Raw genomic sequence first — 21196 nt, 5'->3', positions numbered from 1 at the left:
CAGGGAGATCAGCTCGGTGCTTTGTAACCACCTAGAGGGGTGGGATAGGGAGGGTGGGAGGGAGGGAGACGCAAGCAGGAAGAGATATGGGAACATATGTATATATATAACTGATTCATTTTGTTGTAAAACACAAACTAACACACCATTGTAAAGCAATTATACTCCAATAAAGATGTTAAAAAAAAAAACCTATTTCCTGATTTCTTTCCACTCTATCACATCTCTATTAAAATAACAAGAGGACCGTGAGTTTCCTAATGTTGTTTTTGGAAACAGTCCAATCATTTTTTTTTGTTTTGTTTTTTTTGCGGTACGTGGACCTCTCACTGCTGTGGCCTCTCCCATTGCGGAGCACAGGCTCCGGACGCACAGGCTCAGCGGCCATGGCTCACGGGCCCATCCGCTCTGCGGCATGTGGGATCTTCCCAGACCGGGGCACGAACCCGTGTCCCCTGCATCGGCAGGCGGACTCTCAACCACTGCGCCACCAGGGAAGCCCCAATCATATTCTTTTAAAAAGCTAAAATGTACAGATGCCTACAATGCAATTTCCTCCAAGCTGCCACTGATAATTTTTCTATTATTAAGAGCAAAAACAAACACACCTTCATTGCTGGCAAGAGAAATTCTGGAATAAATGGTAGCACAAGCAACAGCAACAAAATTTTTAAGTCTAAGGCTGGAGGGTGAGTTTGCTCTTCCTTACCACAAATTTCTATTTTACTGTGTTAATTCATTAAGTTTAGAATACTGATTAAGTACCACCCTTTTAAGGAAAGACCTATGTTAATTACTCAAGGCACCCCAATACTAACTTCATGTAATTGTAAGTTATTAATACTATTCACTCCATCCTATGGGTTAGAAGGGAAATAAAGATACTTCTTAGCAAAAACAATATAGACAGAAAGGGTGGGAGGGAGGTCCAAGAGGGAGGGGATATATGTATACATACAGCTGGTTCACTTTGTTGTACAACAGAAACTAACACAACGTTGTAAAGTATCTATACCGCAATTTAAAAAAAGAAAAAAATATATATATATAGACAGAAGTGAGGAAACAGTTTCTAGATTAAGCACACCAAGGGTATATCCAAAATAAAAAATAAAAATAACACTCTGAAACAGAAGTTACCTGTAACTCCAGAACATTTTAATTCTAAAGAGCTTTAATAAATAAAAAGCCCATTTCCAAATATCTATCAAAAAGAGAATGAATAACAAGTCCCATCAGAGCTGGGGAAACATTTTTTTTTAAAAGGAAGGGGAGGGATGAAGGTAGATAACCATTTTTTTCCAAAAAGATAAAGATAAAACACTGCTTCCTCAAATAACCACTCAGAATGTCACTTGAGATGAGTAGGCAGGAGGAATATAACTGTCCATATTTGCCTTGTATACTGTACTGGGCAACTAAATGCCAACTTAGCTATTTAGGAATGGCTTGCTAAAACGTTGAAAAAATGAAAGACTTCATCCTTGTCGTAGACTGCCACTTCGGTGGAACATTCAGAGCACATGACTGGGTGATAGATTTCTTCCACATCTGTCTCTGCCTGCTCCGCAGCATCTTCTTGGTTAGACCTCATCTTCTTATGGCCTCGCCTTTTCTTCCTGTTCTCTGGGGTTTTGTATCTTAGAATCTCTTCTTTGTTGATAGAACAATTCATTACAAACATTGCTCTATACTGAGTTTTGTATGATTCATGCCTAAGAGGAAAATGAAATGGAGAATTTGGATTTACATTCTATTTTAATAGTTACACATTTAGATAAAATGTGAGAATACCAAAAACTTACTGAAATACCAACCAAAGTAAAAACATGAGAACAAAATGGGAAATTAAAGAGTTTTTAAGACTTATTTTACGAACAGGAAGAGAATTGTTAACAGATACTGATGAATATATCCTCTTTTCTACTGCTCTATAAGTAACTTTTATCTCAGAAAAAAATGTTTTGATTTGCTCTTCCACCTCAGACAAGAAAAGCTATTGGAAACCTGAGAGGTAATGTTTAAAAAATCTTTGACTGTGTCTTTTTCCTGTTGTGACCTGAGACTCTGCCCTCCTCTCATTACTAGGTAGTGCCATTCTGGTCACTATTTTAGTAAAAGCTACAGTTTTAGAAGCTTAAAGAGCATCTGATTTATAATGTCCACTCTTGGCTTTACTCCAACAGTCTAAAGAATAGATAATGTTTTCTTTGTTCTCCTCATACACTTAATATTTTCCTACTTCTTTCTTGACTTAGTAAGTTATTTTCCTTTTTTTCCCCCTTAAACATCATGCAACAGAAATATCTATCTGGTTAGAAACAGTGAAGTCAAGTTATGCCTTCATTAGTTCTGAATGCTGATCATCTCCTCTTCCACCACCACCACTACCAGGCTGGTGTTTCTCAAGACGAAACCATAAAACTTTCATTTATACTCCACCGTACTGGAATCCTATCTTAATATGGAACACAATTTTTACCAAGCCCAATTTCTGTTAGATCATGAAGCAACTTTGTTTGGGTATAGAAACCCTGTAACATGGTAACATGGTTTAATTTAAAAGAGAAGCAACTTAAGTACAAAGATATTTTACTTTTTCTTTATTTCATATTCTAGGTGTCAATTTATATACAAAAAGCTTAACAGGGCTTCCCTTGTGGCACAGTGGTTGAGAGTCCGCCTGCCGATGCAGGAGACACGGGTTTGTGCCCCGGTCTGGGAAGATCCCACATGCCGCGGAGCAGCTGGGCCCGTGAGCCATGGCCGCTGAGCCTGCGCATCCGGAGCCTGTGCTCCACAACGGGAGAGGCCACAACAGCGAGAGGCCCGCGTACCGCAAAAAAAAAAAAAAAGCTTAACAGCTCATATGGAGAGTACAAAAATTAATTGTTGCAGACGATCAGAAACCTCAAGCTAGCTAATAAGAGTAAATTACATCTGGCTTCCCATTAGTAACTAGAACAAATCCACCACTTAACATATCATTTAATTTCAGTTAACCTGATTCAGAACATGGACTAAGCCAGACATTTATAAGGCTACCAGAAAAAGAGAAAAGAAAATAAAGAAAAGGAGAGGAAAAAGGCAAAAGTATATTTGGATTAATAGAATATATGGGGAAAAAACACATGATCATCTCAATTGATGCATAAAGAAAATCTGAAAAATTCAACACTCTTTCGTGATAAAAACACCCAATAAACTAAGAATAGAAGGAAACCTCCTCAATATAATAAAGACCACATATGAAAAATTCATAGCTAACATCATACTTAATGATGAAAGACTAAAAACTTTTCCTGTAAGACGAGGAACAAGACAAAAACGCCTGCTTTCACCACTTCTATTCAACAAAGTACTGGAAGCTCTAATCAGAGCAATTACGTAAGAAAAAGAAATAAGGGCTTCCCTGGTGGCACAGTGGTTGAGAATCCGCCTGCCAATGCAGGAGACACGGGTTCGAGCCCTGGTCTGGGAAAATCCCACATGCCACGGAGCAACTAAGCCTGCGCACCACAGCTACTGAGCCTGCGCGTCTGGAGCCTGTGCTCCATAACAAGAGAAGGCTGCGACAGTGAGAGGCCCATGCACCGTGATGAAGAGTGGCCCCCACTCACTGCAACTAGAGAAAGCCCTCACACAGAAACGAAGACCTAACACAGCCAAAAATAAATAAATAAATTCATTTAAAAAAAAAAGAAAAAGAAATAAAAGGCATCCAAATTGGAAAGGAAGAAGTAAAATTTACTTTGTTCACAGATGACATGATATTATATGTAGAAAACTCTGAAGATTACACAAATAAACTATTAGAGCTAATAAACTAATGCAGCAAAGTTGCAGAGTACAAAATGAACACATAGAAATCTGTTGTGTTTCTATACACTAGCAATGAACAATCCAAACAGGAAAGTAGAATAGAGATTACCAGAGGCTGGGGTGAGTAGGGGTGGAGAATAGGGAATTATTGTCTAATGGGTACAGAGTTTCTGTCTGCCGTGACGAAAAAGTTCTGGAAATGGATAGTCATGATGGCTGTACAATTGTGACTGTAGTTCATGTCACTGAATTGTACACTTAAAATGGTTAAAATAGGGAACAAGATAAGAGTGCCCATTCTCAGCACTCCTAGTCAATGTATTTCTGGAAATCTTAGCCAAAGCAATCAGGTAAAAAAAAAAAAAAAAAGGAAGGAAGGAAGGAAGGAAGGGGGGTGGAGGGAGGGAAGGAGGGAGAAAGGAAGAAAGAAAGAAAGAAAAGGTGTTCAAATAGAAAAGGAAGAAGTAGAATTGTCTGTTTGCAGATGACATAATCTTATATATATAAAACTCTAAAGACTTCACAAAAAAAATGTTAAATAAATTCAGTAAAGATTCAGGATACAAAAGCAATAAACAAAAATCTATTGCATTTTCATTAAGAAACTGAGAAATTAAGAAAACAATCTCATTCAATCTCATCAAAAATAATAAAATACTTAGGAATAAATTTAACCAAGGAGGTGAAAGATCTATACACTGAAAACTATGAAACACTGATGAAAGAAATTGAAGAAAACACAAATAAGTGTAAAGATATCCTGTTTTCATAGATTGGAATAATTAATATTGCTACAATGTCCATGGTACCCAAAGCCATTTATAGATTTAATGTCATCCCTATCAAAATTCCAATGGCATTTTTCATAGAAATAGAAAAAAAATCCTAAAATTTGTTATGGAACCACAAAAGACCCCAAATAGCCAAAGCAATCTTGAGAAAGAAGAAGAAAGCTGGAGGCATCACACGTCCTGATTTCTAACTATACTACAAAGCTATAGTAATCAAAACAGTATGGGATTGGCATAAAAACAGAGTCATTGATCAGCAGAACAGAATCAAGAGCCCAGAAATAAACCCATGCATACACCATAAACTAATATTTGACAAGGGAGTCAAGAATATTCAATGGGGAAAAGACAGTCTCTTTAATAAATGGTATTGGGAAAACTGGATATTCATAAGCAAAAAAATGAAACTGGACCCTTAACTTACACCACTGACAAAAATTAACTTGAAACAGATTAAAGACTAAAATGTAAGATCTGAAATTATAAAACTCATAGAAGAAAACATAGGTAAAAAGCTCCTTGACATTGGTCTTGGCAATGATGTTTTGGAGCTGACACCTAAAGCACAAGAAACAAAAGCAAAAATAAACACGTGGGACTACATCAAACTAAAAAGCTTCTCATAGCAAAGAAACAATCAACAAAATAAAAAGGCAACCTATGGAATGGTAAAAATTATTTGCAAATCATATATCTGATAAGGGGTTAATATCCAAAATATATAAGGAACTCATACAACTCAGTAGCAAAAAACAAACAAAATCTGATTAAAAAATGGGCAAAGGACTTGAATAGACATTTCTCCAAAAAAGATATACAAATGGCCAACAGGCACACGAAAAGGTACTCAATATCACAAATCATCAGGGAACTACATATCCGAACTACAATAAGGTATCACCTCATACCTGTTAGAAAAGGTATTATCAAAGAGACAAGAAATAACAAAAGTGAACCCTTGTGCCCTACTGGTGAGAATGTAAATTGGTACAGCCACTACGGAAAACAGTATGGAGGAGCCTCAAAAAGTTAAAAATAGAACTATCATATGATCCAGCAATCCCACTTCTGGGTATGTATACAAAGGAAATGAAATCACTATCTCAAAGAGATATCTGGGCCCCCACCTCAGCCAGGTGATCAAGGTCAACATTAATAGTCATAAATCGGGCTTCCCTGGTGGCACAGTGGTTGAGAGTCCGCCTGCCGATGCAGGGGACACGGGTTCGTGCCCGGGTCCGGGAGGATCCCACATGCCGTAGAGCGGCTGGGCCCGTGAGCCATGGCCGCTGAGCCTGTGCTCCGCAACGGGAGAGGCCACAGCAGTGAGAGGCCCGCATACCGCAAAAAAAAAAAGTCATAAATCATGTTGATAGTTTGTGCCCATGACATAATGTGATGAAAATAGCACTTTATTTCTGTGGTCTTCCTCCCAGAAACCTACTGCAGCCTTACTTACAATAGCCAAGACATGGAAACAACCTACATGTCCATCAACAGATGAATGAATAAAGAAAATATAGTATGTATATACAATGGAATATTATTCAGCCATAAAAAAAAATCCTGCCACTTGTAAGAACATGGATGAACCTTGAAGGCATTATGCTAAGTAAAAAAAGTCAGACAGAGAAAGACAAATAGTGTATGATCTCACTTATATGTGGAATCTAAAAAAAACACTGAACTCATAGAAACAAAGTAACTGGTGGTTGGTGGGGAAGGGCAGATGGATGAAGGCGGTCAAAAGGTACTTATAATGAATAAGTTCAGCAGATGTAAGGTACAGCATGATGACTACAGTTAACAATACTGTACTGCATACTTGAAAACTGCTGAGAGTAAATCTTAAAAGTTTTCACCACACACACACAAAAAAGGTAACTATGTGAGGTGACAGCTGTGTTAACTAACCTTATTGTGGTAAACATTCTGCAATATATTTGAATATCTAATCATTACACTGTATACCTAAAGCTTATACTACGTTGTATGTCAATTACATCTCAATAAAGCTGGGAAAACAGCTTTATTTAAAATTAAAAATAGGAACTTCCCTGGTGGCAACATGGCTAAGACTCCATGCTCCCAATTCAGGGGGCCCAAGTTCGATCCCTGCTCAGGGAACTAGGTCCCACATGCATGCCGCAACTAAGAGTTCATATGCCGCAACTAAGGAGCCTGAGAGTCACAACTAAGGAGCCCGCCTCCTGCAACTAAGACCTCGCACAATCAAATAAATAAATAAAGTAAAAATTAATTTTAAATTTTTTTAAAATTAAAAACTAAATTAATTTTTTAAATTAAATTTCTAAAAAATTTTAAATGGTCTAGTTGACAATAAATTGAATATTCAAATGAAGTACTCTTTTACAGCAAAATTTTTAAGACAGTTAAAATAGTAAATTTTATGTTACATGTATTCTATCACAACAGAAAAAAAAAATAAGAGTGTATTTGAGAGATTTTGTCATTCCACAACAAATATGCAGTTTTACTGAACCCTTGTCAGCACTGGCAAGTACTTTATTAGAAAACCTATTTATAACAGACTACGTGTAACAAAAATTATTTGTATAAAGATTAGTCACGCAGCACCAGGGATATATAAGGACAGAACTTTATCAGAATTCTTAAGTACCTCAAAAGTCTATTTCTGATTTAAACAAGAACTACCAAGTGTTTTTTTTTCGTGTGTGTGTGTGTGTGTGTGTGTGTGTGTGTGTGTGTGTGTTGTTATCCTTTATCCGTTACCTTTGGCAATCAAGACACAGTGTGGTCATGCAGGCAGGGCAATTCAAGACAGCATCACTATTTGGAAAAGGCTGTTGTTGTTGACGTGGCCGCTGTATTCCAAAACCATGGTAGCTAGAACAGAAAAAGAAGGTGAAGAGGGGAAACACATTAAAGCCAGATCTTGCTTTCAAACGCCACTCTCCCAATAAAAGAAACCAGAACCCCTTAGAGAAATGGTTGATTCCAGGAATGGGGCATACAAGATGGACCTGGAACATCCTGTAGGGCCAGAAAGTAAGGAAGTGCTCAGAAAGAAAAAACAAAAAACCCACAAAGAGACAGGAATGTTAAAGGGGCACAGGAGCCAACTGAAAGAGTTCCCAATGACTGAGGCCAAAACAATTAGAGCATCAAAATAAAGTAGTATTGAATTATAACCAAAATATAAATAAATACCCATGAGTCCATGCTGACATAAATGACTTAATAAATAAATAAATGGGGGAGAATAGACACATCTCCCATACATAACAATTACAAATAATTTATGAAGATACTCTCCCCTCAAGGAGGAAGAGCATAACTCCAGACTCCTTAAGTCTAGGCTAAACATGTGACATTCTTCCAAAGAGTATGGTACAGAAAGGGGTGGAAAGAGTAACTTTACAGTAGAGAAACCAGACAAATACTACTTCACTATAGTGAACAAGATCGACATTAACAGTCATAAATCACACTGATAGTATGTGCCCTTGATACAAAGTGATGAAAACGGCACTTTACCTCTGTGGTCTTCCTCCCCAAAACCTCTAATTCCAGTCTAATCATGAGAAAAACATTAGATAAATTCCAGTGCTTGCTTCGGCACCACATATACTAAAATTAGAACGATACAGAGGAGATTAGCATGGCCCCCGTGCAAGGATGACATGCAAATTCGTGAAGCATTCCATATTTTTTTATCTATGATTGTTGAATCATTCCATGAAAAGGCACTCTACCACAAGATCAGCTGGATTGTGCGTTTAACGGATGTGGGAGTGGGGGAGTTGCTTGTTCATCCCTTCAGTTTGCACTTGGAACTCCTTTGATACCTCAGAGTTGGGATGGAGCTGGCCAGCCTGTGAAGACCTCCTTTGGGGGACGCGGGGAGAATTTTTTTCCCCACTTTTATGAAGTGTTTTTTTTTTTTTTTTGATGAAGATATGTTCTTCTGTATACTATGTTTTCAAAGTGCTAACTGTCGTTATCTAGCGTTATCTTGTTGTTTGTACAGAACTACACTGGCCTAGCACAGGCAGATGTAGATTTTGTTATACTTGTCATAGCTGTTTTAATAAACTTGAGTTCTACTGCTGAAAAAGAAAAATTCCAATAGAGGAGCCTCCCACAATATACCTGACCAGTGCTCCTCAAAACTGTTAAGGTCATCAAAACCAAGGAAAGTCTGAGAAACTGTCACAGCCAAGGAAAGCCTAAGGAGACATAACAACTAAATGTAACATGGTATCCCCGATGGGCTCTTGAAACAGAAATGGGTATTAGGTAAAAACTAAGGAAATATGGGGGAATTCCCTGGAGGTCCAGTGGTTAGGACTCCATACTTGCATTGCTGAGGGTGTGGGTTCAATCCCTGGTCAGGGAACTAAGATCCCGCAAGCCACGTGGTGGAGAAATAAATAAATAAAGGGGGTCATTTGAAGCCCACTGGGCTTCACTGGGATGGTGCAGGATCAATAATGTGACAGAGATGACTGTGCTTTAAATACAATTGCTACCCAAAGGTAAAACAGGATATTTTTGAAAAAGAGAAAAAAAAACTAAGGAAATCTGAATCAAGTATGAACTTTAGTTAACAATAATGCATCGATTATTAACTGTGACGAATATACCATATTAGCGCATGGCGTTAACAACAAGGGAGACTCGTGCGTTGCTGTTGTTGTGGGGGGTGTGGGCAGTACCATGGCAATTCTCTGCATCATCGGCTCAATTTTTCTGTGCACCTAAAACTATTCTGGCACAGCAGCGGAACTGCCACCAGATCCACTGTCAGTCCACGCCGCCTGTCGCGCCGCCTGCCCGCCCAGCGTCCACTGCCACTGCCACCGCCATGGGAGTGCAGGCGGAGACCATCTCCCCCGGAGAGGGGCGCACCTTCCCAAAGCGCGGCCAGACCTGCGTGGTGCGCTACACGGGGATGCCTGAAGATGGAAAGAAGCTGGATTCCTCCTGGGACAGAAACAAGCCCTTTAAGTTTGTGCTGGGCAAGCAAGAAGTGATCCGAGGCTGGGAAGAAGGGGCTGCCCAGATGAGCTTGGGTCAGAGAGCCAAGCTATCTCCCTCTCATATTTGACGTGGAGCTTCTAAAACTGGAATGTCAGGAATGGCCTCCTCCCTGAGCTCCCCATTCTTGGATGTGCCATGGAAGGATCTGGTGCCTACAGATGAGCACAGCGAGTCCATACGGAGCTTTCCCTGATGTTCCACTACACTCTGTATAAATATCTTCCCAGACTGAATGTGTTGTCACCGGCTTTGCTCTTCCCCTTTCTCCTTGTATGTGTGTTGACCTGAACTATATGCCATAAACCTCAAGTTACCCATTTTAGTTTGTTTTCATTTGGGGGTGAACGCTGGGTTTCGTCCTTTGGATCTAGGTTTCCAGTTACGTATTATTCAAGTATTAACAGCACAAGTAATGGGTTAACTTTAGAATAGGAATTGTTGTGGGGGGGCAATAATCTATATATATATTTTTTTGGATGAAAGTTTTATCTATTATATATTAAACATTCTTGCTGTTGCAACTGCGAAGCCATAGCAGATTTGAGGTGCTTTTGAGGGCCGAATTATTCTCCAAGTTAAGCGACGTCCTCGGGCTGAATTAAAAGCCCTACCCAAAACTAAAGTGGGAAGGGGAGAGCCTTTGCCTCCACTGTCCCACCTCCACCCTCCCCTTAATCCTCTGCCTTTTGAAAGCAGATCGTTTTCACTGAGATGTTGGACACTACAGGTGTCTATCCCTGGGCCAGCCAGGGACCTCTGAAGCCTAATTCATGGCCTGGATTTTTTTTTTCTTTTTCCATCCTCTGGTCTTTCTAATGGATATTTAGGACTTTTGTAATCTCATAGCTATCCAAGCTCCACTTCCTAAATTTTAAGAATTTCAATCGAAAGTTAAATTGAAGGTGCCATTTGTAGACACAACACCCATGAAAGCCCAGCCATCATAACAAATCCCTGAGTGCTATCTTAAGAAAATGAAGCTGGTCATCACAGCTTCAGCATCTCCTGTTTTTTGATGCTCAGCTCCCTGTGCTGATCTCAGAGTTTGCTCCTTCACCCCCTCTCACCCCTTTGCTGTCCTGTGTAGTGATCTGGTGAGAGAAATTGCTGCCTACTCCCACACCCCTACCGCTACCCCCAGCACTACATATGAGTTTCATTATTGCAATGAAAGTGCCTTATGCTGGCTTTTCTCAAAAAAAAAAACAAAAAAACACCACTATTCTAAAAATAGTCTACTAATTAAAAAAAAAAAAACCCACAATAAAGCTACGTTTAAAAAACAAGGGTTGGGGCTTCCCTGGTGGCACAGCGGTTGGGAATCCGCCTGCCGATGCAGGGGACGTGGGTTCGAGCCCTGGTCTGGGAGGATCCCACATGCCGCGGAGCAACTAAGCCCGTGAGCCACAACTACTGAGCCCGTGTGCCACAACTACTGAGCCCGTGTGCCACAACTACTGAAGCCCGCGCACCTAGAGCCCGTGCTCCACAAGAGAAGCCACTGCAATGAGAAGCCCGCAGACTGCAACGAAGACCCAATGCAGCCAAAAAATAAATAAATAAGTATATTAAAAAAAAAAAAAAAAAAGCAAGGGTTGGGCTTCCCTGGTGGCTCAGTGGTTGAGAATCCACCTGCCAATGCAGGGGACACAGGTTCGAGCCCTGGTCCGGGAGGATCCCACATGCCACGGAACAACTAAGCCCGTGTGCCACAACTACTCAGCCTGCACTCTACAGCCTGTGAGCCATAACTACTGAGCCCATGTGCCACAACTACTGAAGCCTGCCTGCCTGGAGCCCGTGCTCTGCAACAAGAGAAGCCACCGTAGTAAGAAGCCTGCGCACCGCAATGAAGAGTAACCCCCACTCGTCGCAACTAGAGAAAGCCCGCACGCAGCAACGAAGACCCAGTGCAGCCAAAATAAATAAATAAATAAAAATTTTAAAAAATAAAAAGCAAGGGTTGTGGACTCCCCTGGTGGTGCAGTGGTTAAGAATCCGCCTGCCAGGGGCTTCCCTGGTGGCGCAGTGGTCGGGAGTCCGCCTGCCAATGCAGGGGACACGGGTTCGTGTCCCAGTTTGGGAGGATCCCACATGCCGCGGAGCGGCTGGGCCCGTGAGCCATGGCCGCTGAGCCTGCGCATCCGGAGCCTGTGCTCCGCAGCAGGAGAGGCCACAACAGTGAGAGGCCTGCGTACCGCAAAAAAAAAAAAAAAGAATCCGCCTGCCAAAGCTGGGGACACGTGTTCGAGCACTGGCCGGGCAAGATCCCACATGCCGCGGAGCAACTAAGCCCGTAAGCCACTACTGAGCCTGTGCTCTACAGCCCGCGTGCCACAACTACTGAAGCTGGTCCTAGAGCCCATGCTCCGCAACAAGAGAAGCCACCACAATGAGAAGGCCCTGCACACCAGAAAGACCCAATGCAGCCAAAAAAACAAGAAAAACCCACAACATTGTAAATCAACTATATTTCAATAAAAGTTATTAAAAAAAAAAAAAAGCAAGGGTTGTAAGCTCTAAGTGCCTAAGGATTTTGGTCTGTTTTGTTCCCTGCTGTATTTCAAGAATCTAGAACAGTGTCTGGCATATAGTAAATTCTCAACAGATATTTGCTGATTTAAAGAATAAAGCATGAATCTGCTTATGAAGACACTAAAGTATAAAAGTATATATTCTTAAAAAGGGCTTATGGAAAACACCTAAAAATTGAACAGCAAAATGCAAATCATTTGGCATTACTTCCTAAACTCTTTAAATATTTGTGGGGAAAAATACTGAGACCATGTGGTATATATTTCATAATTGTTGTTAAATACCTCCAATGCTTAGCAAATTTCAAAACCCAAACCCCAAGAAAATAACTTAATCATTCATTCAATAGGTGCTAAGTGCCCATACAGCAGTGTGCAAGATGCCTGGCGTACAGCATTGAACAAGACAGGTATGATCACTGTCCTTGTGGTGCTTAAAATGTAGTGAATTCATTATTTGAAGCTGGTTTCTGTGGTCTTAAAAGGCAACTACTGCTTGACACAGGAATGTGAATAAGTCAATAAGATGTTATTTCTTCTCAAGATTATGTAAGAATGAAAATACATTCCATCTTACTTCCATGACAAATTCTGTCACCAGAATAAGGAGCTAGACCGTAAGCTCCTTAATTATTTCAATAGCACTCATAGCACTTAAAACGTTCATTTCACACTGTGAGTGTGAAAAATATTCATCACATAAATGCAAGGGGCAGTTGGAGGAAGTGGTGCACAGGTGAAACTAGGAGAGGAAAAAAGGACAAAGTGGGAGGGTGGAAGCTAAAGCCTGGTGCACAAAGACCCACATAACATCACAAGCCCTCTGGGCTTGACAAGTACAGATTCCTGGGCCCCACCCTAGCGGAATCAAAACCTCCTCAGTAGGACTCAAGGGTTCGCATTTCATTCTAACCAGGTGATTCTGAAGCACAGCTAGGTTAGGGAAAAATAGTTGTAAGTTGCCCAGCTTTCACTTTTATGATAAATCAGCCTTTATCAGCTCAAATTTGAAAATGAGTATGGAGTTTCCTCTTAGGATGATGAAAATGGTTTGAAATAAATATAGGTAGTGGTTGCACAACATTGTGAATACACTAAATACCACTAAATTGTTTTCTTTAAAATGGTTAACATTATGTCATGTGAATTTTACCTCAACTTTAAAAAATCAAATTTGTATACCGTATGCTAACGCATATATATGGAATCTAAAAAAAAAAATAAAATGGGGACTTCCCTGATGGCACAGTGGTTAAGAATCCACCTGCCAATGCACGGGACACGTGTTCGAGCCCTGGTCCAGGAAGATCCCACATGCCACAGAGCAGCTAAGCGCATGCGCCACAACTACTGAGCCTGCGCTCTAGAGCCTGCAAGTCACAACTACTGAGCCCACGTGCCACAACTACTGAAGCCCATGCACCTAGAGCCCGTACTCTGCAACAAGAGAAGCCACTGCAATGAGAAGCCTGCGCACCACACGAAGAGTAGCCCCTGCTCGCCGCAACTAGAGGAAGCCTGCGTGCAGCAACGAAGAACCAACGCAGCCATAAATTAATTAATTAATTATTTTTAAAAAAGGTACTGATGAACCTAGTGGCAGGGCAGGAATAAAGACGCAGACATAGAGAATGAACTTGAGGACATGGCGGGAGGAAGCTAGGGCAAAGTGAGAGTATCATTGACATATATACACTACCAAATGTAAAATAGCTAGTGGGAAGCTGCTGCATAGCACAGGGAGATCAGCTCGGTGCTTTGTGTCCACCTAGAGGGGTGGGATAGGGAGGGTGGGAGGGAGATGCAAGAGGGAGGGGATATGGGGATATGTGTAAACATATAGCTGATTCACTTTGTTATACAGCAGAACCTAACACAACGTTGTAAAACAATTATACTCTAATAAAGATCTATAAAAAAATTTAAAAATTTAAAAAAAAATCAAATTTGTAAATAGTTAAAAACAACAATTCAAGCATTCAAGTAGAAAACATAACATCCACTGTTTATCCACATAAACTCTTTTTTGGCAGTACCACGGCATGCAGGATCTTAGTTCCCTAACCAGGAATTGAACCCGTGCCCCCTGCAATGGAAGCACGGAGTCCTAACCACTGGACCGCCAGGGAATTCCCCACATAAACTCTTAATCTCCAAGTAATTTTAAACTGTTGATTTGAAAAAAGTCAGTTTTGTTTCTTAAAGGGAGAGACTGACTAGCTATAGCAGTCTGAATGCAACAACAGTTTTTAAAAACCCAGTGGTTTTTAAAACTGTGTGTTTTAAAAAACCCAGTGGTTTTTAAAAATGTGTGTATGTGTATAACGGAGTCACTATGCTGTACAGCAGAAATTAGCACAACACTGTAAATCACCTATACTTCAATTATAAATAAGTAAATAAATATTTTTTAAAATAAATAAAAAACCAATGGTCTGACTGAAATTTGCTTTTCATTTTTAAAATAAACTATTCAGCAGTTTTTTCACAAACTTAACGCATGTCTGTATAAACATATACACATACACTCAAAATGTGAATATAGCGAAAATCATCTTTTGATCATTTTTCCTAAAGATTCTAATTTTAAATTTAAGTTCTTACCCTCTTCTCTGTGCATCAACCCAGGCCTGATCTCTGTCATCTTTTTCAGGATCATATAGTAATTCATCATTTGTTGGAATTCTGTGTTGTTTCTTCTTCTTTTTCTTGGTCACCTGTGCTAGTTTTGAAAATGTTAACGATATGGCTAAGTATCATGTCTAAAATCCACACCTCTTTTATACAAAATGAAGAAACCTGTTTCCTAAGGTACATATTTTTTCTAGTTATATTTTTCTAAAAAAATATTTTAAACTATTCCTCCAAATAAAGTTCAGAACTGAGTTCAAATAATGAGACGTCAGAGTCTTACTCAAAGTAAGTCAAGAATAGAAACTTTTTTTTTTGGCCATGCTGCACGGCTTGTGGGATCTTAGTTCCCTGACCAGGGATCAAACCTGGGCCCTGGCATTAGAAGTGCAGAGTCCCAACCACTGGACCACCAGGGGAGTCCCTAGAAACTATTTTTGATGTCTTAAATTCTCCATAAGTTCTCATACATAAAATGCTACTGAAATCAGAACAAAAATGAATGGAAAAAAAAAACTATGGTCATCCACATACACTAGACCTACTTGGGCAGGTCAATGTTAATGTAACAACATATAAAAATATAAAATTGTTTACCATATAAATTTGTTATTTGTGTATTCCATCATAATTACTGATATAATTAAGTTAGTTTTAGTTCTTGTCATTGTGTTCAACTTTGCTCAAATTTATACAAAATCAATTCCAAAGAACAGAGAGATTGATTGATTTAAAAAAAGCAACAAGTTAGGGAAAATTCTGCAAGAGATTAAAATCTAGAAACTATCTGCAGTTGTGAAAGCAAATGTTGCTGTGCTAAAGAACCTGAAGGAAGAGGGGGCCAAGAGCCCTGAGGAAAGAGGTACTGAGTCAGGACACACTCTTCCTCTCCCCAGAGGTGCCGCTGCAGCACCACCCTCAGTCCCTGTCCTCAGGTGTGTTCCCATCTGTTCTCATGCGCAATCCTGCTTTTGTTTTCACATCAACTGCCTGCAATTTCTTAAAAGATGAAACTCAAAGGGAAAATCTAATATCAAATAATTGCTAGGTAAACCTTCCTTCATAAAATATAACTGCTAAACCTGGTAAACATGTTACTTACCTGCTTTGTCTTCATCCTCAGAATCAGAATCAAAATATATATCGTCATAGTACTTTGTCGGAGCTGTTCCAACTTTCCCATTTCCTGAGGAAGACCCTAGTCAAACCATAAGGGAAGTTTAAAAACTGAATCATACTGGATTGGCAAGGAAAAAAACTCCATATATTCTTCCATCACTTCAAAGTGATACCAACTCATTCCCAATTTCATTTGGGTGGAAGAATACTTTCACATCAATGACTTACTGGATTTCTGTGCCCTATGCAATTACAGAGAACTTCCCCTCCTTGAATAACTGTTCCAAATCATGAGAAAATTATTCTCTCTCCTTTCCCACAAAGAGACTGAAAGCATATATAAATAATGATAAAAGCACATCTAATTAAATAAAATAGCCATATTTTCACATTGCCGGCATATATCTCTCTACCTTTCAGCCATGCAGTATACTGTGGAGAACAGGGAATAAACATCTTGTTTTAAGGAACTTTAGAAGAAAGAGGATAAGAGCTCTACAAAGAGTCAGGCAGAATGAGTCAAGGACACATTCTTTCTCTCCTCAGCTGTGCCTAGTGCCATGACATCACCTATACTTATGCCATCATATGCCTGCATCCCTAATTCTTCCTCTTAATTAACATCTGCTTTTGCTTTTATCATTATTACATATGCTTTCAATTCTTAACAGTTAATATATAGCATAACAACATGGAAACCAATTCTGAGGAGTCCTACCTTCACAAACAAGTTTTCGAGTCAGATATATTTTACATAGAAACCAAGTATCAAAATGAAGTATGTTTCATTACTTACTAAAATGAGACAGGAATTTGTGGTGACACATCATTCAACCTGCTATATCAGTGCTATATAACCTTAAATATACTTCTATAAGCTAGTGTGTCTCTTTTTCTTTTATCCTGGGATAAAAATTACAAAAGGAAATCATACAAGTAAACAATGCTAAACAGTCTCTTTCCAGCAACACACGAAACTTCTTCACTAGCAATGAAAGAAAACTACGCTCAGGTTGCCAAGCACATTCATTCATTCATTATTTACTGAGCACCTACTGAAAGTGCTGGGGCCATAACAGAGCACAAATAAGGGTCCCTGCCATTATGGAACTTAGAAAAATATCTATATGAAAATCTAACTAAAAGTTTACCTGTTTCTAGAGAGGATAACTTGTCCTCCATTGTTTTTATGGTGGAATTTAATTCAGCTTCCATTTCTTTTTCAAATTCATCTTCACTAGAGGATTCACTTTCTCCAGTAAGACATTCTCTGATAAGTTTTCGTTTTTGCTCGGGAGTTCCATGTAAAAGCACATCCACCTCATCTTCAGAACTAGAACACATTTAAATCATAAAGAATATAAATATTAAAGAATTAAAATAACTTCAAATGCCTATCATCTCACTGCCCAACAAATTTAAATTTTATAAGGTTGCATTTGATTCAGCTATCATTACATACAGCTCTTCTCACTTGATAGTTCAACCATTTCTGCATATTTCCAAATATATTTTTTAATGTCTGCATAACATTTCCTCTTGCAGATGCTGTACAGTTATTTCTCTTCGCTATTAAACACTACAATGAATATCTCCGTATATATAATTTTGTTTCTGTTGATTTCCTTAGGTTAAATGTCTAAAATTAGATGCAAACGTCTTTCTGACTTCTAGAATTATCACACTACTTTCCAAGAGTACTGCACCAATTCATAATTCCATCAGCAATGAAAAATTTACCTCACAGAACTGGGAGTTTGTTTTAAACTCTGGATACTTAAATAAAACTTAATATATGTAACAAATAGATAGCTAATACATCCACACAAAATGTAACAGACAGTAAGTAAATATTACAGTTTAAAAGGCATAGTGCTACGGAGAACTAAAAAGAGAGAGAGGGCTAAATTATATTCCAAATTCTCCTGAGCAATTTCTGCCAATTTCCTTGGACTTTTGTGCCTGGGTTTCCCCATCAATAGCAGTATGACAGAATTAAACGAGATATCAGAAGGAATGAAATGTTATCAAGATGAAATGCCTAAGACTTTTCTACTATAATCAATAGTACACACATAATGTTCAATTATTCATGATCTGATGAGCGGTTACAGACTATTCCTGGGTTTTGCTTCTCTATTTTTCTCTTCTACAACAATGCTTGTGAGCCTCAAGCAGAAGGTAAATAAGAAAAATACAATTCACACCAATCAATTTTGCTAATGATAGAGGACTTATCCAGATTCTACTTCCAAGAAAATTCCCCATCTGACATTCCTCATCCTGACCAGCATGCTCCCTTTCTCCATTACCACTATATTCACTCAGGTCCTCTTTTTTTTTTTTTACATCTTTATTAGAGTATAATTGCTTTACAATGGTGTGTTAGTTTCTGCTTTATAACAAAGTGAATCAGTTATACATATACATATGTTCCCATATCTCTTCCCTCTTGTGTCTCCCTCCCTCACTCAGGTCCTCTTAACTCTGCCTGTACCACCATGGCCTAAGGATCTCCAGGTCTCAAAACTCTTCTGCTTCTTTCCACCCTTAACCCTGCTGCCAGAATGTTATTCCTAAAGAACTCTCATCACATCACTACCCAAATCCAAAAGAAAATCATCCATGACCAAAACTCTAAGTACAGCATTCAAAAGAACCTTCCACAATCTGGTTTCAACCTATCTTTCCAGCCTTACCTCTCACTATTACCCTTGAACTACCCCAGTACTCTTCAACTGGGGGGCAATTTTGCCCCCCAGGGAACATTTGGCATAGCTAGACATATTTTTGATTATCACAACTGGGAGGTGGGAGGAGGGGTACTGGCATCTACTGGCATATTTACTGCCTGCTGTAAAAGAGGTGGATTCTCCAAGCTCAAGTGGTCCTCAGCCATGGTACCAACCCAGTGAATGTGTAGCACCCATCTGGGCCTCTCCATGTAACCCCTACAGGAGTTGGGAAGTAAGAGCAACCAACACAAACATGATGCTCATGCTGTATGCTCTGCTGTCAGGTGTCTCCAACTCAGAAGACTCATGTGTTCTGCCAGCTTCCATGAAACAGTACTACGCTATAAAAGATTCACTTCTAGGTATGGTAAAATCAAATCCTGAGAGACACCTCTTAAACACCTCTCTAACACAATCTCCCTTTTTAAAATGAGCATTCGATTCAGAGCCTTGAGCAGGCAATACTGCCTAATAACACTGTTTTGTTTTCAAAGTATTTATTTTTACCGTTACCTTACCAGTGGCAACTGTCACAGGAATATAAAGCCTCTTTAAAGACATTTAAGTACATGGGAATTCCCTGGTGGTCCAGTAGTTAGGACTCCGTGCTTCCACTGCTGGGGGCCCAGGTTCAATCCCTGGACGGGGAACTAAGATCCTGCAAACCGTGAGGCCAAAAAAAAGACATTTAACTACAAAAATGTAAATTAACTTAAAGAAAAAGATTAAATAAATAATAAGAGGGGTGAATATGGGGATGGTAATGGCAGAATAGCTCAAGTTCAGGAAACACTGAATCCAATCAAACTGAATTACTAATTGAGTTTCACAAACTGGACCCATTAATTGAAATTCTTCATAAGGGAATCTTGGAATCCATCCTCACTCCCCACAACAGAAATCTTCAGAGCAGTGTGATCTCCCATGCCTATAATCCCTCCTCAGGATAATATAAGGAAACATTGTGACTGAAAGAAGGACAGTTCCACAGAAAGCTTAGTTGTACAGAATGTTTTAAAGTTTATGAACAGGATCTGCTGACAGCTTAAAAAATGGCTAAATTTTCCTGGAAATCTCTTGTCAACATAACTGCAATTTTCCTCCAGATAGGATTAATCCCTCCCTTCTGGAAATTCCCATAGAACTTCATCTGTGACTATCCCAGGTCATCTTCTTCTACAGTGGTCTTCTGAGATACACGTTTACTTCCGAGACATATACATCTTCCGAGATATATTTATCTTATGTCCCCTACTTTACCGTTAAACCTGTCAAAGACAAAAATCTTATGACTGACCTTTGAGGCCCACAGCAAGCATACAATAGGTGCTCAAAAAAAAAAGTTAAATGCCCCCCTTATTTCTGTTTATTGCAGTTTAGTCTCATGATGGTCACTTCACAGTAACTCCCATGTGCCTCACAACATACTTATTATACCTCCATTTTATAGATGAGAAACCGACGATAAAGGACTTGCCTTCGGTCACAGTGCTAGTAGCTGCAGAAGCAGGATTCGATTTCACGGCTTTTGAATCTTACGCCTAATTCCACAATGTGCCCCTTACCCGCGCCAGTGTCGGTCCCGCCTCCCCCGTGGCTACGCGACTTCACCAGACCCCCCTCGGCCTCCCACAGGCGACAGCGAGGCGCGACAGGGGCCCGAACCGCTGGACAGAGAATCCGCACGGGTCCGGCAAGCGCAGCGAGAGGGGGAGGCCTCGGCCTAGCCTCGGCCCGAAGCCTCGGGGACCGGGGCGGGGTAGGGGCCTACCTGCTCAAAGCCGGCTCCTCGTCACTAGGCTCTTCAACTGCGTAGGGGTCATAGTCATCTTGGAGGCGGTTCATGGCGGCCTGCCCCCTCCGATACCGTCCACAGGGGTCAGCAGACTACCTGCTTTCTCCGCAAGTCCCTTTCCTAAAGCGCTCCAGCACCACTTCCGCCCGCACGTCCGCGCCCTCACTGCGCGCCTGCGCAGATCTTCCAAGCGAGGGGCTGGAGGAGGAAGCGGGGGCGGGGCCGCGAGAAGGGGAGGGGAGGGGAGGGGAGGGGGAGGGGCGGGCGGGGAGGGGCGGGGCGGAGGGGGAGGGGCGGGGAGGAGGGGGAGGGGAGGGGAGGGGAGGAGGGGGAGGGGAGGGGAGGGGAGGAGGGGGAGGGGAGGGGAGGAGGGGGAGGGGAGGGGGAGGTGGCGGGGAGATCAGTAAGTTTTATATATATATGTATGCGCGTATATATATGTATGCATATATATATAGTTTTGGCCATGCCCTTTGGCTAGTGGACTCTTAGTTCCCTGACCAGGGATTGAACCCAGGCCCATAGCAGTGAAAGCGTGGAGTCCTAACCACTGCACCGCCAGGGAGCTCCCTTCCCTGGTTTTCAACTATTGTTCCACCCAACTCTTTTTCGAGGTACAATACTCTCCCATGAGTCACAGTGATGTGAAGGAGACACCTGTTGGGGAACCCATTTTTCCTTTTCTGAGAATTGTGGCCCTCCTCAAGGATGTGCCCTTATATCCATATTCATTCTGATCCACAA

At 40.5% G+C, this 21196-nt stretch overlaps 1 protein-coding gene and 1 non-coding gene across 3 annotated transcripts; one reads left to right on the top strand and one right to left on the bottom strand.

Annotated features, from left to right (window-relative positions):
- Positions 1 to 1136: 1136 nt before the first annotated feature.
- Positions 1137 to 20605, bottom strand: EAPP (E2F associated phosphoprotein). Of its 2 annotated transcripts, XM_060004695.2 has the most exons (7): positions 20429 to 20587; positions 19176 to 19315; positions 17074 to 17255; positions 15906 to 16001; positions 14777 to 14894; positions 7368 to 7481; positions 1137 to 1715 (listed from the first exon to the last, which is right to left on the bottom strand). In XM_060004695.2, the coding sequence occupies exons 2-7, from the start codon at positions 19226 to 19228 to the stop codon at positions 1439 to 1441; spliced, it is 840 nt and encodes a 279-aa protein (XP_059860678.1). In that variant the 5' UTR covers positions 19229 to 19315; positions 20429 to 20587; the 3' UTR covers positions 1137 to 1438. The 2 variants fall into 2 exon arrangements, with proteins under 2 accessions (XP_059860678.1, XP_059860677.1); XM_060004694.1 differs by lacking the exon at positions 19176 to 19315 and having other exon boundaries at positions 20429 to 20605.
- LOC132421235 (U6 spliceosomal RNA) lies at positions 8202 to 8308 on the top strand. The gene has a single exon (XR_009518526.1). It is a non-coding gene; the product is annotated as a U6 spliceosomal RNA (small nuclear RNA).
- Positions 20606 to 21196: the final 591 nt, after the last annotated feature.

The sequence above is a fragment of the Delphinus delphis genome, chromosome 2 (assembly GCF_949987515.2).
Source record: "Delphinus delphis chromosome 2, mDelDel1.2, whole genome shotgun sequence".
NCBI classification, from domain to species: Eukaryota; Metazoa; Chordata; class Mammalia; order Artiodactyla; family Delphinidae; genus Delphinus; species Delphinus delphis.
The sequence above is the reverse complement of the archived record's forward strand: the minus strand, read 5'-3'. Positions and strand labels throughout refer to the sequence as shown.

Bases quoted from the DNA above. Each gene is read 5' to 3' on its own strand.
- EAPP (XM_060004694.1), bottom strand. From the start codon at position 20,502: ATGAACCGCCTCCAAGATGACTATGACCCCTACGCAGTTGAAGAGCCT. The intron at 14,895-15,905 runs GTAAGTAACATG...TTTCAAAACTAG, and splicing joins TGAGGATGAAGACAAAGCAG to CACAGGTGACCAAGAAAAAG. The intron at 1,716-7,367 runs GTAACGGATAAA...TTTTCCTCTTAG, and splicing joins CTGTGTCTTGATTGCCAAAG to GCATGAATCATACAAAACTC.